This window comes from Takifugu flavidus, chromosome 21 (genome assembly GCF_003711565.1).
Source record: "Takifugu flavidus isolate HTHZ2018 chromosome 21, ASM371156v2, whole genome shotgun sequence".
NCBI classification, from domain to species: Eukaryota; Metazoa; Chordata; class Actinopteri; order Tetraodontiformes; family Tetraodontidae; genus Takifugu; species Takifugu flavidus.
Window position 1 is genome coordinate 1,561,293 of NC_079540.1, and position 13,300 is coordinate 1,574,592.

General features: G+C 47.4%; 2 protein-coding genes and 2 non-coding genes across 13 annotated transcripts; all 4 read left to right on the forward strand.

Moving 5' to 3' along the window:
* The first annotated feature begins 76 nt into the window (after positions 1-76).
* Positions 77-4,496, forward strand: LOC130518683 (protein LYRIC-like). Of its 9 annotated transcripts, none has more exons than XM_057021488.1 (13): positions 77-427; positions 836-925; positions 1,009-1,126; positions 1,226-1,375; positions 1,479-1,520; positions 1,592-1,747; positions 1,889-1,966; positions 2,285-2,365; positions 2,448-2,507; positions 2,587-2,723; positions 2,829-2,936; positions 3,018-3,099; positions 3,190-4,496. In XM_057021488.1, the coding sequence occupies exons 1-13, from the start codon at positions 77-79 to the stop codon at positions 3,255-3,257; spliced, it is 1,521 nt and encodes a 506-aa protein (XP_056877468.1). In that variant the 3' UTR covers positions 3,258-4,496. The 9 variants fall into 9 exon arrangements, with proteins under 9 accessions (XP_056877468.1, XP_056877469.1, XP_056877471.1 ...); XM_057021489.1 differs by having other exon boundaries at positions 2,288-2,365; XM_057021491.1 differs by having other exon boundaries at positions 1,592-1,723.
* A 1,424-nt stretch (positions 4,497-5,920) lies between these two features.
* On the forward strand, positions 5,921-13,284 carry laptm4b (lysosomal protein transmembrane 4 beta). 2 transcript variants are annotated; one of them, XM_057021502.1, is made up of 8 exons: positions 5,921-6,237; positions 7,090-7,207; positions 7,600-7,673; positions 7,765-7,887; positions 7,980-8,078; positions 9,079-9,174; positions 9,343-9,373; positions 11,389-13,284. In XM_057021502.1, the coding sequence occupies exons 1-8, from the start codon at positions 6,145-6,147 to the stop codon at positions 11,538-11,540; spliced, it is 786 nt and encodes a 261-aa protein (XP_056877482.1). In that variant the 5' UTR covers positions 5,921-6,144; the 3' UTR covers positions 11,541-13,284. The 2 variants fall into 2 exon arrangements, with proteins under 2 accessions (XP_056877482.1, XP_056877483.1); XM_057021503.1 differs by lacking the exon at positions 9,343-9,373 and having other exon boundaries at positions 5,930-6,237.
* trnam-cau (transfer RNA methionine (anticodon CAU)) lies at positions 10,743-10,814 on the forward strand. The gene has a single exon. It is a non-coding gene; the product is annotated as a tRNA-Met (tRNA).
* trnam-cau (transfer RNA methionine (anticodon CAU)) lies at positions 10,974-11,045 on the forward strand. Its single transcript has one exon. It is a non-coding gene; the product is annotated as a tRNA-Met (tRNA).
* Positions 13,285-13,300: the final 16 nt, after the last annotated feature.

Here is a 13,300-nt window from a genome sequence, read left to right on the forward strand (position 1 = left end):
AGGTTAGCTTTAGCCACTCCTTCCCTGGCAGATGTCAGTGAATGCTAGCGGCTAGCTCGCTCGGTGCTAGTTGGGAATGATGGCCGGGGATTTCCATGGCTTCACCTTGGAGAAAGCGGAGCAGCTCTTCGGCCGCTTGAGGGAGGTTCTGTCTAGCGGACAAGCCTACATTCTGACCCGCTTTGGGGTGGACCTGGGTCTGGATCCCGACCTGTATCCGACGTGGATCGTCCTGTCAGCGACCGCGGTCGTCCTGCTGCTGCTGCTCGCTCTGTCTTGGGCCGCCGTCCGCGGCGCTCCGCTGCTCGGGAAAACCCCAGCGTCCCGGGCTGACCTCCGCAGCTGCGAGCCCGACGAGGCGGGTTTAGCGAAACCGGTCCGAGCAGAGGAACAGAGGAAAAGGAACAAAAAGAAGCCGCCTGAAAAGGTGCGGAGAGCTTTGGGGGGGCGATGACGTCAGGGTGGCGCAACCAAAACAAACGCGTCTGCTCTTTGTTACTTGCAGGAGCAGTTCGAGGCAAAAGCAAACGTGTTGTTTTCAGGTTATCTGCGAGGTACTGCTGAATCGATACCTCCAGTGTGTGTTAACAAGTCGAGTTAAGCGCTCTGAAACACTTTTGAGTGCCGCTTGGTGAGCTAACATTAGCGTTAGCATCACACTCCGCTTTGTTTACACATGCGAACCCGTCATGTGCGCCGCTGACTCGGATCCAGTCAGCTGTTCCGTCTACAAACGGATCCACATCGACTCTTTCTGCGCATATTGCAGGGAAAAATCACTCCAGCTCACACAGAAGCGATGCAATCATTAGCCACGTCTCTCTTTGTCCCCCAGAAGACTCATCAGTCTAATGGGCAACCAGGGAATGTGGCTCCGCAGCGAGAGAATCCGCCTGGAACCGTTTTAAAGCCAAAAGAAGACAAGGTATGGTTTATAATATACAATAAAGCTTATATTTGGAAGCTTGTTTGTTTTTCTACGAGTTGATGAGCTTTATTTTGGGGCAGACGCTGGTGCAGATCGTCCAGAATCCGGTGCAGGTAAAGAAGAACAAGAAGAAAGCCAGGACAGATGTGAAACCGGTCCAGCATGTGTCCACCAATGACTTGAAAGAACCGGATGAGGGTAAGACCCGACCCACAGCAGTACAGATTCTACAGTTTTCATATTCTATGCCATTGTATGGATATAGAACTGATTTTTATTATTATTTTGGACAACCAGGTGCGTGGGAAACTAAAGTTAGTCACAGAGAGAAGAAGCAGCAGCGCAGGAAGGACAAGGGCCCGGAAGACTCTGGTAGCCCAGGAGGGACCGCGGCCCCCAAACCTCATGTTGTCACAGCACTTACCAAGAAGAACAGAGGAAACAGTGGTAATCTATGCCGGAATAACGACTGACCGTGATTTATGGGGGGAAAATCTGTTTGTTTTCCAATTCAAAACTGTGTTGTGACACTTTCCGCTCCTCATTTCAGACTCGAGAGGCGCTGGAAAGGGCAGCACAGCGACGAGAGCCGGTAACCACGGGGATCAGCTGTTATTCGCTGTGATTGCATACGTGGGTTTGATTTTCTCTCCTTCCCCTCAGTCAACAGTGGCGGCAGGACAGACGCCTCTGTGAAGACGGCAGAGCAGATGGGGGCTGCGAGGAGCTCCGTCCACACAGCAGCGCAGTTCAGTGTCTCACAGAAGCACCAGTCATGGTCCCAGGAGACACAAGGTGCCTGGGCCCCACTACAGCACTGTAAATTCCGTACTATTAGCCGCTACCTTTCCCTCACGATTTGACCCCTGTGGTTAATGGAGCGATGCGGCTTGTTTATGGATTTTTGTGACTCCCATCAGCGGGATAAATAAAGTTTTCTGAATTTGAATGGATATTTAGGGCCGGGTGGCCACCAGGGGGCGCTCGAGCAGTACAAGAGCAAGGCAGGACGAGATACGGGAAAGCGCCGAGGAAGAAGTTAGTTCAATAGTGCCTTGTCATGGGTAGGACGCGAAGAAATGCTGACGATGCAGCTTTTAAGTTAAAGGCTAATGATCAACAGCTGGTAGACTTGTTATTTTATTACTGAAATGTCATTTTACAGCTGCGTTACTGCCCTGCTTAGCAATTAAATAGTTAAAAATAAGCTTTCTGTGCAGCATAAAGATCTCAGGTTTAAAAGTGGCGACCTGCGGCTTATAGTCAGGTGCGGGGTTTACGGTGGTTAGATTAAGGAAATGTCAGCTTGGATATGCCACCAAAGGCCTGAATCTGCTTCCTGTGCCTTCTGGGCAGCAGCCTGGAGCAGCAGCGAGGGCCAGATGAAGAGCGGAACCAGCCCGGCCGCCACCTCTGCGCTGGGATGTGACGCCACAGGTTGACCTCAGCTTCACCCAACATCACCCAGCATCTTCTCGGGAGCACTTTTCCTGACCCTTCACCTTCTGTCTCCCTCCAGAGCCACCGTCCAACCCCGCGGAGCGGCGGGGGAGCCAGTATGACGAATGGTCTGGCTTCAGTGAGTGTCCCGACAACCGGTTCCACGGAGGATCGTGCCCCGTCCTGCTCACCCTCCTGCTGATGTGTGTTTATTTTAGATAGGACGTCACCAGCCGACCCCAGCTCCGACTGGTATGCCCCAGTAGAACACTGGGGAAACTACGAAGGGGTCTCTGTGATGGCGGCGCCTCCAGTGAAGCAAGAACCTGCTCCTCACGTGGTTTCTCTAAAACCGGTATGCTGTATTATGTTAGTTTTGTCCGTGCACATCCAGTGACACCGGACCAGCGGTTTACACGCTCCTGCTGGTTCTAAAGGATTTGTGGTTTTGAATTTTCAGGCGTCAGAGTCCGAGAAGAGGGAAGATCCCTCTGATGGAGCAGCCAGAGCCAAGAAGAGGAGGAGGAGGAAGAAAAACCCAGAAGAAGAGGGCGCTTCTGACGCTCAGGTACGATGGCATAACGTCAGATTCCTGCTACTATTAGCATCAGCGCGCTGTTTCGTGACTGAAGTCGCTGTTTGAAAGCAGACGGCGAAGCTGGGTGCAGCCCCTGCGGACATTCCTGCACCAGCCTCCAAGAAGCAGAACCCCAGCATCTCCTCATCTCAGAGTAGGTGTCAACAGCTCCTACTTTCACCTGGGCTTAACATGCATTTTTCTCCAGCCTTCAACTCTTGTGGGGGGGGGTGTTTCCCTGCAGAGGGGTCTCAGCAGAGCACGCAGCCTCCCAAACCCTCCCAGAAGAAAAAGGCCCACAGGGAAATCTGAAGCCGGAACCCAGGATCACATGCAAACGATTGTCAGACACGGGAAATGCAATAACCACCAAACACTGGAGATTGTTTCTGAGTCAAAGCAACGGTTTCATCAGCTACCATAAGAAAAACAACGTACGGGTTGGTCTGAGGAAAGAGGTGAAAATGTGGTCCTATGGACTCAAAGCTCTACACTAATTTGCACTATTTGCAATACTGCAAACGCTACATTCTCATGGAGGTACACACTGTATTTTTGTAATATTGTTATATTTTGCAGCGCTTCTTTATTCGTCTGAGCCAGCCCAACGGGTGAGGGTGAAAGGTTTGGCTCCTTTCAGACGAAGGCTCTGGTTTTCATTTTAATTTTACCTGTCACGCCTAAATAGGAGCAGAGAAATCGAGTGTTCCATGAAATCATATTCCGTATCGGCTCTTTTAATGCCCCAGATATTCATAGTCCGACTTAAACGTGATTCAGGCTGTAATAATAGTTGAATTTGACGGGTAAATGCTGTGAAGGATCCGTCCTGCGGCCGTCAGCTGTTACGTGCATGATTGTTGTCAGCCAGCAGGGGGCGCTGTAACGTGAAGTATTCTAGTGGTAGGAGTTGTTGAAGCAGTAGCACTATGAAGTGTTGTCCTCACTGTGTCTGGAGTTCAATAGTAGACTGAGTTGTTTCTTCTGCACTATGATATGAGTTCGTTTTATTTTTTATGATTTAGAAACTGTAAAGGGCTTTTCCAACTCTGTGAATGTGTTGTTTTAGGTCTTCTTATGCTGTTTTGTTTTTGCAGAATATGGAGCATTTATCTTCCTTGCTTTGTGCCAGACGTTAGCATGCGCAAAGGGAAAGAGTAAAAACAGACTGTGTGGAGCTGTGAGAACAAACCAGAATTACACTTAAAACAAATTCAATTTAATGGCCTTAAACTGTATTTATTTTCAAAAATGCATCTTTTTTTATAGTTTCTATCCAGGGAAGGCTTTGATGTCATTAAATACATAATATTGTGCATGAATTTTACATTAAATTAAAAAAAAAAACATGTTAGTAATTCTTAGTGCTTTATACTAAAAATGTTTTGATAGGATTTGGTAAATCAGTAAATTCAGTTTTTATCGATAATTAACTTTAATCTACAATATTTATAGACATATGAATGAAACTTATGTGATTTTTTTATTAATGAGAGCTGAATATGTTTTAATGTATGAAATATGAAATAAATGTTAATTGCTTCAAATCGACACCTGTTTATTTTATTAACCTATTTTGTATTTATTTACTTTTATCTTAAATGGTTGCATCTTGAACCATCATGAGGACGGCGAGAGTATTTTTTAAAAGCTAAAACGTAAAATAGCAGGATCGCTCTAATGAGGACAGATTATTCGGACGGAGCATTTCCTTTCTTTCTCTTTCATGTCCAACTGAGCTCAGATCTGTGATTATAGCGTTGCATTAGTGGCCCATCTGAAGCCGACCGCGGCGGGGCCACTCTCACACAGCCTGACCTCCTTCTCCTCCTAAGTCTCTCCATCCCTCATCTCCCAGTTCATTTAGGATTTACCCATTTTTAATCTCCCACAATCTCTCCATCCATTCAACCTTCAAAGGGAAATCACGTTTTGTGTTTTTTTAATTTTTCTGCCTCCTAGATTATTTGTATGAACCAGGGATGAATGGGATCCTGATGACTGTCGACGTCTTTTAAAACGCAATCATTTAAAACTTAATAGAAAGAGACGGTCCACCTGCCGGGGCTTAAAGATGACCCATTTATCAGACTACATTCAGCATTTTTAAAGTCCAGAGGGGGAAAATGATATTAAGTGATTCCTTATAGTCACTATAACCAATATAACAATAAATAACCACAGACACTTTGTTTAATTGGTCAATATTACAATTACTAAGGACAAGAATGCTCACAACTACAAGGAGAACATGTTTATGTTGTTCATTCTAACAGGAAATGAGGATTAATGGTAACTCCCCCTCATATAAACAGACTCTTCACATTAATTCTGCCAACAGTGTTTTCTTGTTAATTTGGACACAAATGAACCGTAATGTTTTGGCTCTGGTACCAGCTAGCAATGCTAACACCAGCAGCACAACAAAAGCTCTCCTGGAGGGTTCTGACATATCTAAAACCTAAATTATTTGTCTAGATTCCCACTTCAGAGGTAAAAGCAGCACACCCAAGGTTACCAGAAGTTTGACCTTAGCATGTGAACAATATCCTAATCAGCTACAAGGAACCATTCATGCTAACAAATCCACACAAAATGCTGTAATTTAGATGCTAAATGCTGCTCTACTGGCATTATTTTAAAACTGCCGTATTAATTCTGTGTGAGGACGATGACACACAATGATTCCATCCATCTGTGGAAGCTTGGTCAAAATCCTGCTTGGTCACGTGACTATGCAGATTAACTCCATGTATCTCTGTGTTTATGGGTCTCTCTTCCTTTCTTTCTCTCTCTCTCTGTTTATATGTCTCCCCCCCCCTCTCTCTGTGTGTTTATAGGTCTCTCTCCCTCTGTGTTTGTAGGGCTCGCTCCCTCTCTCTCCGTGTTTATAGGTCTCTCTCTCTCTCTCTCCATGTTTATGGGTCTCTCTCCCTCTCTCTCTCCATGTTTATAGGTCTCTCTCCCTCTCTCTCTCTCCATGTTTATAGGTCTCTCTCCCTCTCTCTCTCCATGTTTATAGGTCTCTCTCCCTCTCCTCTCGTCTCATGAACAGGCGGTCAACAGAGCCTGGATGACGCGGTCCCTCCACCAGTGAAGCCGGTCATCCTGCTCCTAATTTCGAGGGCACACTTGTCTTTAAACCGTACGGTTTGGGCAGCATTCATGAAATAGTGTCCAAATTGACACCATAGCGAGGATGATTTCGCCGTGGGACCGGTGGTACTCGACGAGCTGCTGCCTGTGCTGCCATGTCCGGACGGGCACCATTATTCTGGGAATATGGTACATGGTAAGAGCAAGTTTTAACTCTAAATCTGCCCCAATTATAGCTAAATGTGATTAAAATGTAGCCGAAAAGCACCAACGAGTGGCGACGTTAGCTAACGCTGCTACAGTTGCTTTTTATTTGTTCTCATTTGCCCGGTTTAAGGTCAATTTTAGCAGAAAAATGCGACAGAAAAGGCCATTATCGGTTGTTTTGTTCTAAACATACATTTTAACTAATGCAGTAGGTCATGTTAAGGTTAGAACAGACATATTTGTGCAATAGTGGCTCATTTAAGGCGGCACTATTGTTACAGTCATTAAGGCACTAATGTTCTGCTCCGAGTTGGTTTCTGTTTTTACCCCAAAGTTTTAAATATAGTTCCCTAAGCCTGCTAAATCCCTGGCTAACAGTGAGAGTTTAGAACCTTTCTCCTTCTGGAATCTGCTGGACTTCAGTGTTTGAGGGCACAAACCCACTAAAGAGCCCCTGACAGCAGGGTGCCCACATTCATATTGAATATCTTCCTTTTTGGACACTAATTAGTATAATTGCCCCCTTTTGCCTCTTTAAGTTCAAATCAAGGCGTCAAAAGAGTCTAAGAACATTGTTGCTTATGGAAATAAAGTGTTAATGGGTTATTACTAGACTAACAATTGTGATATAGTGGAATAGATTCAACTAATTAAAGGGATCAAGTAATTTCAAATATTCATTTAATATTGGCAGAAATATTTACTGTTTCATTAAGAATTAAGGGTGTGACGATATCAGAATCGGGCTAGGTTGGATATGGGGAGACGGTTTTTAACATACAATCACTCTTTATTCCCACTCATTATTCCCACTCATTATTCCCACTCTTTATTCCCACAGCTCATCAATGCCGTGGTCCTACTCATCTTGTTGTCAGCCCTGAACGATCCGGTCCAGTACCGCTACCACCTGACCAGCTCTGAACTGGGGACCGACGTTGACGTCATGGACGACGCGAGTGAGTGCTTGAACAGATTCTATTCGCTCTCGCTGATATGTTAGGATCATCAGTTTTGAGGCATCGCCAGGGCTCGGTGAAGGTCGGCAGCGTGCGCGTAACATCCTCGTGCACGGCTCCCTCATCTCTTCCCAGAACGCTGCTCTCAGCACAGACGGAGCTGAGTCGCCTGCGTATTTTGGGTGCTCACCCCTCCGGCAGATATCATCGTCATCGTCGCCTCTAGATGGCTGCAGATTCTGTCACTGCCGGCTCTGATTAAAAACCGCCGCTCTAATTCCCCGTCAGATTAGGGCGGCCATCTTGTCTGGCTGCAGCCCGCCTGTACGCCATTGTTACTGTAGCTGTTGCGTTGTCCTCCGCATTGTTGTGATGGCGTTTTTCTTCTGCAGACATCTGCATAGCCACTGCCATCTCCCTCCTCATGATCCTTATATGTGGCATGGCAACATACGGCGCATACAAGGTAACGTAAACAACACAAGCGCTTAGTTGGCTGGGCAAAATGGTCGACCTCTGTCCGTTCTTCACCTCTTCTCTGGCTCTCTTGCTCGCAGCAACATGCAGCCTGGATCATTCCATTCTTCTGCTACCAGATCTTTGACTTTGTCCTCAACACGCTGGTAGCCATTAGCGTGGTGGTTTACCCCAATACGGTGCAGGACTACCTCCAGCAGCTGGTGAGAGCCGGTTCCGACCAGTTTTACAATCTTTATTTGCTTAAAACTGTGGGGGGGAAGCAACCAATTATTTCTGTGTGTCTTTGCCTCAGCCTGGAACGTTCCCTTACAAAGAGGACATCATGTCCACCAACAACATGTGCCTGGTTTTCGCCGTCCTCATCTTCATCGGGTGCATTCTCTCCTTCAAGGTAAGCGTCGGCGTCCACGTCGAACCCGTGTTTCATCAGTGTGATTACCTCCCCGTGTGTTGTGGAGCATATGGCGTGCGTAATGACTCCGCCGGCGTTGACATCACCCGTGTTCTCCGTGAGATTATCGGGCAGTCAGAGAGCAGCGGGTCAGAGGCAGCAAGGAACCAACTCCTGTCAAGTTCATTCCCCCTTAAAGCACGGACGAGTCTGCGGGCGCAGCCGCGCTCTGCGGCTCCGCTGCATGATGGGACAGGAAGTTGCAGTCAACTGTGCGATCCCATCACGCTGCTTCTCCTCTGAGCTCAGAGTGGCAACGTTGTTGGCAGAGCTGGGCTTTCGTGACAGGAAGCAGCCACTGGAAGACATCGCCGCTGGGCTTCGCTTCGAAATGTCAGAGCGTGCTTTTGATTTTAATATCTGCGAGTTAGGAGCGCGCTGAGGTGATGATCAGATGCAGGACGCCAAAGGAAGGCAGCCTTCATGACTGACCTCCAGCTGCCGCGTTGGCCTCCATTACGCTGATATTTGAGTCCGATGCCTGGACAAGGGCCAGACCTGACCCCTCAAGGTCAGGTTCAGTGCTCAGCACCTGCTAATGTGGCGGCAGGAGCCAGCTTCCTCCGCTTTACTGCACTTGGCGTTGATGTCAGCAGCATGCGTGAGGGGAGGCGGGAGCTGGGAGGTGGATGAATGAGCTACGCATTTAAAAAAAAAAAAAAAAAAAAACTTTAAAGCGAACCTTGAAAAAAAAGCCGCTTCCAGCTCCATCTCACTCATTTGGAGCTGCTTCATTTCCTCACTGGCGTCTCTGCAACGTGTTACATAAACGCCACTTAGTAGTCCCAGCAGGCTCCGCTACACAATGGAGCCGTGTTCTGCTGCAGGCCAGCCAATCTTAGCACCACCAGACCCAAGCAGATTGGGGACACCCTGAGGAACCTTCTATAAAAATCCCCTTCGTTCCTCCCTCCCTCCCCTGTGCTCCTCCTGTGGACAGGCCTACCTGATCGGCTGCGTGTGGAACTGCTACAGATACGTGAGCGGCAGGGGCACCACGGAGGTGCTGGTTTACGTCACCACCAACGACACCACGGTGAGTCTTCCACCTGCAGCCTCTCCCCTCATCTCAAGGCCATTTTGAAAAGTCCCAGAATAACGTGCACGCTTCGCCAGCGTGTGTGTGAGGTCATACGTGACCATTAGCATGTGGTTCATTCCTTTTTATGCGCAGCCCCACTGCTTATTCTTTATTTTATTGCAGTTGCATGAGTTGATGCCTTTAACTAGACAAGGTAAGGACGATAGGATCATTTTATATAGCTGACTCGTGTTTAGACCTTAGATTCATAAACATTCCCGTACATACACGAATCTAATATATCCATAATCACATATGAAAAGGTCAAGAGTGGATACGTGTGGGGGGGTTCTAATTATTCCCTAGAGGTTTGGGTTAATGATGTTGTGCTACATCTTGTGCTGTCACACACCCTCCCTCCATCTTCACACACAGATGTGATGTGTAGCATTTTGAACCTTTAATATCTAACTAACGATGGTGCACAAGCACCCACCCTCATGTTAGCGACCACGCTAACATAAGTGGTGCCTTTTTAATGACTGCTGTACTGTACACGTAACCCTGTGGTGAGCTGTAGGAGTAGACTTGTGAGTAGTGCTGTAAAGCAGAGCTGCGTGGGCACGGATGAGGGAGATCCAGATTTCCCCGCGGCCGCATCATTTAGCTGCGCAGTAGAGGACACGCGCGTGATTGGCTCCGCGCCCCGTCAGCAGTGGCTCGGGGGGGTTTCTGAGAGGCTTTAACGTCGTCACGCTTTCCATTTGTCCATCAGTAATCCTGGTATATAAGACATTAATCTTCCTCACACCTACCGTCGGCTCCATACGCGTCACGTCGTCATCCGTCTGTCCCTTCGTCCTTGTCGGCGCCGTGACCCGGGTTCATCATTCCGACGTTTTTTTTCTTTTTTAATCAGGAAAGGAAATTGGCGCGTTAATCCAGCAGGCTCTGACTTCACAATGCTTATCTGCTGCTTCATTCCTACGCAAATAAGGCGTAATGACTGAGTAAGCTTCATTTCTGACAGGAAGTGATCTCAATAAAACCTTGATCTCTCCTCACTTTTCTGGCCTGAATAATTATCTAGAAAATAGGTTTGGAAATTAATATCAAGCCCCAAGACCTCCTTGTTCCCTTAGAATCAGACATACGTATGTGATATAATGTACGTAATATAGCACACGTATGTTTTAAAAGGGGTGAACGGCGGGATAGTCGGCGCGCTCCTCCTCTCTGCGTGAAAGAGCCCGCCATCTATATTTGCCGTGTGTCTGAATAGCTCTTTATTGCCTCGAACATCAAGTACCCAGCTGCAGAGCTGCTGTGTGTTTATATAAAAGCTATTAAAATGCACCAGCCCCCCCCCGTGTCTCTGTCCATCTGCCTTTCTTCTTATGGACGTGTTACATAATTGCTTGTCCGCTTCATTTCAAATCCTCCCTGATGTGTTCGCTGGGCGATCACATGCCCTCAGAGCGTTCTCTCTGCCCCCCCCTCGCTTCCACTGAATTAGCAGCTCTGGTTTTATAACACTTTTAGCAGAGAAAGTCCTCTGATGTCTCCCGCTGCTGCTGTTGGACAGCAGAGTGGCGCAGCGGAAGCGTGCTGGGCCCATAACCCAGAGGTCGATGGATCGAAACCATCCTCTGCTAATGCTGCTTTATATTTTCCTGCTGAGGGGCAAATAAAGGATTCTGTCAGCATGAAGCCAAAATCAGATCTCAATGGAGCAACAGTTATACATTTGCTTTTAACTGTTGCGTTAGTCTCTTTTGGCTCTGATTTTGAACATTTATGGGCACAGAGCATGTAGCAGAGTGGCGCAGCGGAAGCGTGCTGGGCCCATAACCCAGAGGTCGATGGATCGAAACCATCCTCTGCTAACAGTGTTAACGACTGCCGTCCTGTAGGCTTGATCTTTAATGGTTGGAACTAAACTCTGCTAAAACTTTTTATTGCCAAGTTTTTACTAAATTTGCAACAAGCTCCTTTGCCAAACGAAGCAGCTTTCCATCATTGGTTCGTATCCTTGGCTGCATATAAACACAGGCGACAGGAGATCTACCTTAAACTGGGGCTGAACCACTTTGAGCGCCCCCTGGTGGCCTGCTGCAGTGGAGGAATAACTCCCAGCTGCCATTATCGTGGCTTTGCGACCTAGAACAGGGTAAAATGGAACGATCCTGTACTTCTGGTCTTGATACACTTAATGTTCCTCCTTTTCAGGTTCTGCTGCCACCGTACGAGGAAGCCATCGCCATACCTCCGAAAGAGCCCCCTCCCCAGTATATGGAGGCATGAGAGGCATCCCTTCAGGACCCCTCACCCCAACCAAGCCCTCACATCACCCTCCTTTCCCTCCCGGGGCAGGAACATGACGGTGGCTGGACCCCTCTTGTTGTGTTGACAGACCTACCTTTCTCCTCGTATCCATTATGGTCCAAGGTTGGTTTCAAGGCTCCGCCCACTCCCAGAACGCCGACCCTACCTCTTAGCAGGTGCTGTTCCCTGGAATCGACCAAACTTTTGCACACCTCGAACACTCCCCCCTGACTTCATTTGCACTTTTCTACAAGCACCAATACGGCCAGCAACTGTTAATTCCCGATACTGTGACACCCCCCTCCCCCACCCCAGGTCTTTGTCTAGCCACCAACAATCTGAAGAGAGCGCGAGAAGCTACACAAGAGCACTTTTTTTTAGAGGTTGACAAATTCCATCCTTGAATGTAACGTTAAGGTATTTTTGTAAGACTTTTTGTATAAAAGTGGGGGAGAATGACGGCTGTTCTGTTGCGGTGTAGCTTGTCCTGTGAGAAACTGTTCTGGGAACAGCCCATCGTCCTTTGTATCCACGTAGCGGCCAGTCCCTACAGCTGTCCCTACAGCCAATGCGACTTCCTGTTTGCTCATATCATTCCAGAGTTTGCTCCCGCGTTCTTTACCAGTCTGGTCCAAGATGAAGGAGATCAAAGAAAAGCTGGCGCAGACACAAATGTCAACGCAGGCGCCACTCAGAAACACAAAAGGGAATTATTGTAAATGTGACGTGGGCAGACGCGGGTTTTCTTTTATGCTACCATCTTTGTTTTTGACAGGAGCGTTGTCTCGGTTTTGTTTTTAATGGATCATTAGGTCCTTTTTTTTTGCCGAGGGCATTTTTCTGAGGACAGGATGTCGTGTGATAGGCTGCGTTTGTGCCTGAGCAATGTGATGTAAGTCTTAGGTCATCAGCGTGTAGTTACGTTTTCTTTTGCACATGCAGTGATGTTGTGTCGGGAAGTTTCTGTAGCTGGAACGATTAAGATGATAAGTGGTGATAGCCTAGCATAGTAGCAAAAAATATAGTAATATACTGAACAAGAAGCTAGAGAGGATGTAGTAGATGTTTGTGTTTTGCCTGGAACCATTTAGGCAACAACCCCAAACCATCAGTATTAAGAGATTATAATAGAATCAGAATTTGTTCCCACGACTTCCTGTTTAGTATTTTCTATTAAAAAAAAACCCTGTAATTCAGGCTATGCAATAGTGAATCGCTTCCCAAGTCTGATTTGAATCAGAATTCCTCTGGTTGGACTCGGAACTGTGCGTTAACACACATCATAACTGGGGGAATTACTCAGAGTTGACTCTTGACGACTGACTGAAACACCATCAGATCTCCATCGGCACCCACGGCCCGGCACAGTCGAACCCACGTCCAACTCAGAACTGGGAATTCCGCTCTGTTCGGAAGGATTTGAGCGGAGTTTACAGGAAAAACTCAATCTCAGGTAAATTGGACTCCTCCCAGACTTGTTGGACTTTGTTCTGATGACCCGAATGGGAGCACGTTCGGCGAAGCGGTCCATCCAGACACTGAATCCCTCCCCTCCTCATCCTCATCCCCGTGTGAAGTAGAAACGCCACTTCTGCAAATCCAACACATCCGCAGCTTAAAACCAGCACGAGGAATCACGCAGTTGGAATTCTGTTGGTTTAATCGATGGTACAGCAGAAATCAGGATGGTGCTGGATGTGTATTCACTGGCCCATACTGGTTCTGAGTCGCGCTCTTGTTGGATCTGCACAAGTTCATGTCTCCAACTGGATAAAAATAAAAAGTCCAATCAATCCGGTTCACCTGTTTTGGGTTT

Bases quoted from the DNA above. Each gene is read 5' to 3' on its own strand.
- LOC130518683 (XM_057021488.1), top strand. From the start codon at position 77: ATGATGGCCGGGGATTTCCATGGCTTCACCTTGGAGAAAGCGGAGCAG. The intron at 1,376-1,478 runs GTAATCTATGCC...TCCTCATTTCAG, and splicing joins GAAGAACAGAGGAAACAGTG to ACTCGAGAGGCGCTGGAAAG. The intron at 2,366-2,447 runs GTTGACCTCAGC...GTCTCCCTCCAG, and splicing joins GCTGGGATGTGACGCCACAG to AGCCACCGTCCAACCCCGCG.
- laptm4b (XM_057021502.1), top strand. From the start codon at position 6,145: ATGATTTCGCCGTGGGACCGGTGGTACTCGACGAGCTGCTGCCTGTGC. The intron at 7,674-7,764 runs GTAACGTAAACA...TCTTGCTCGCAG, and splicing joins CAACATACGGCGCATACAAG to CAACATGCAGCCTGGATCAT. The intron at 8,079-9,078 runs GTAAGCGTCGGC...TCCTGTGGACAG, and splicing joins GGTGCATTCTCTCCTTCAAG to GCCTACCTGATCGGCTGCGT.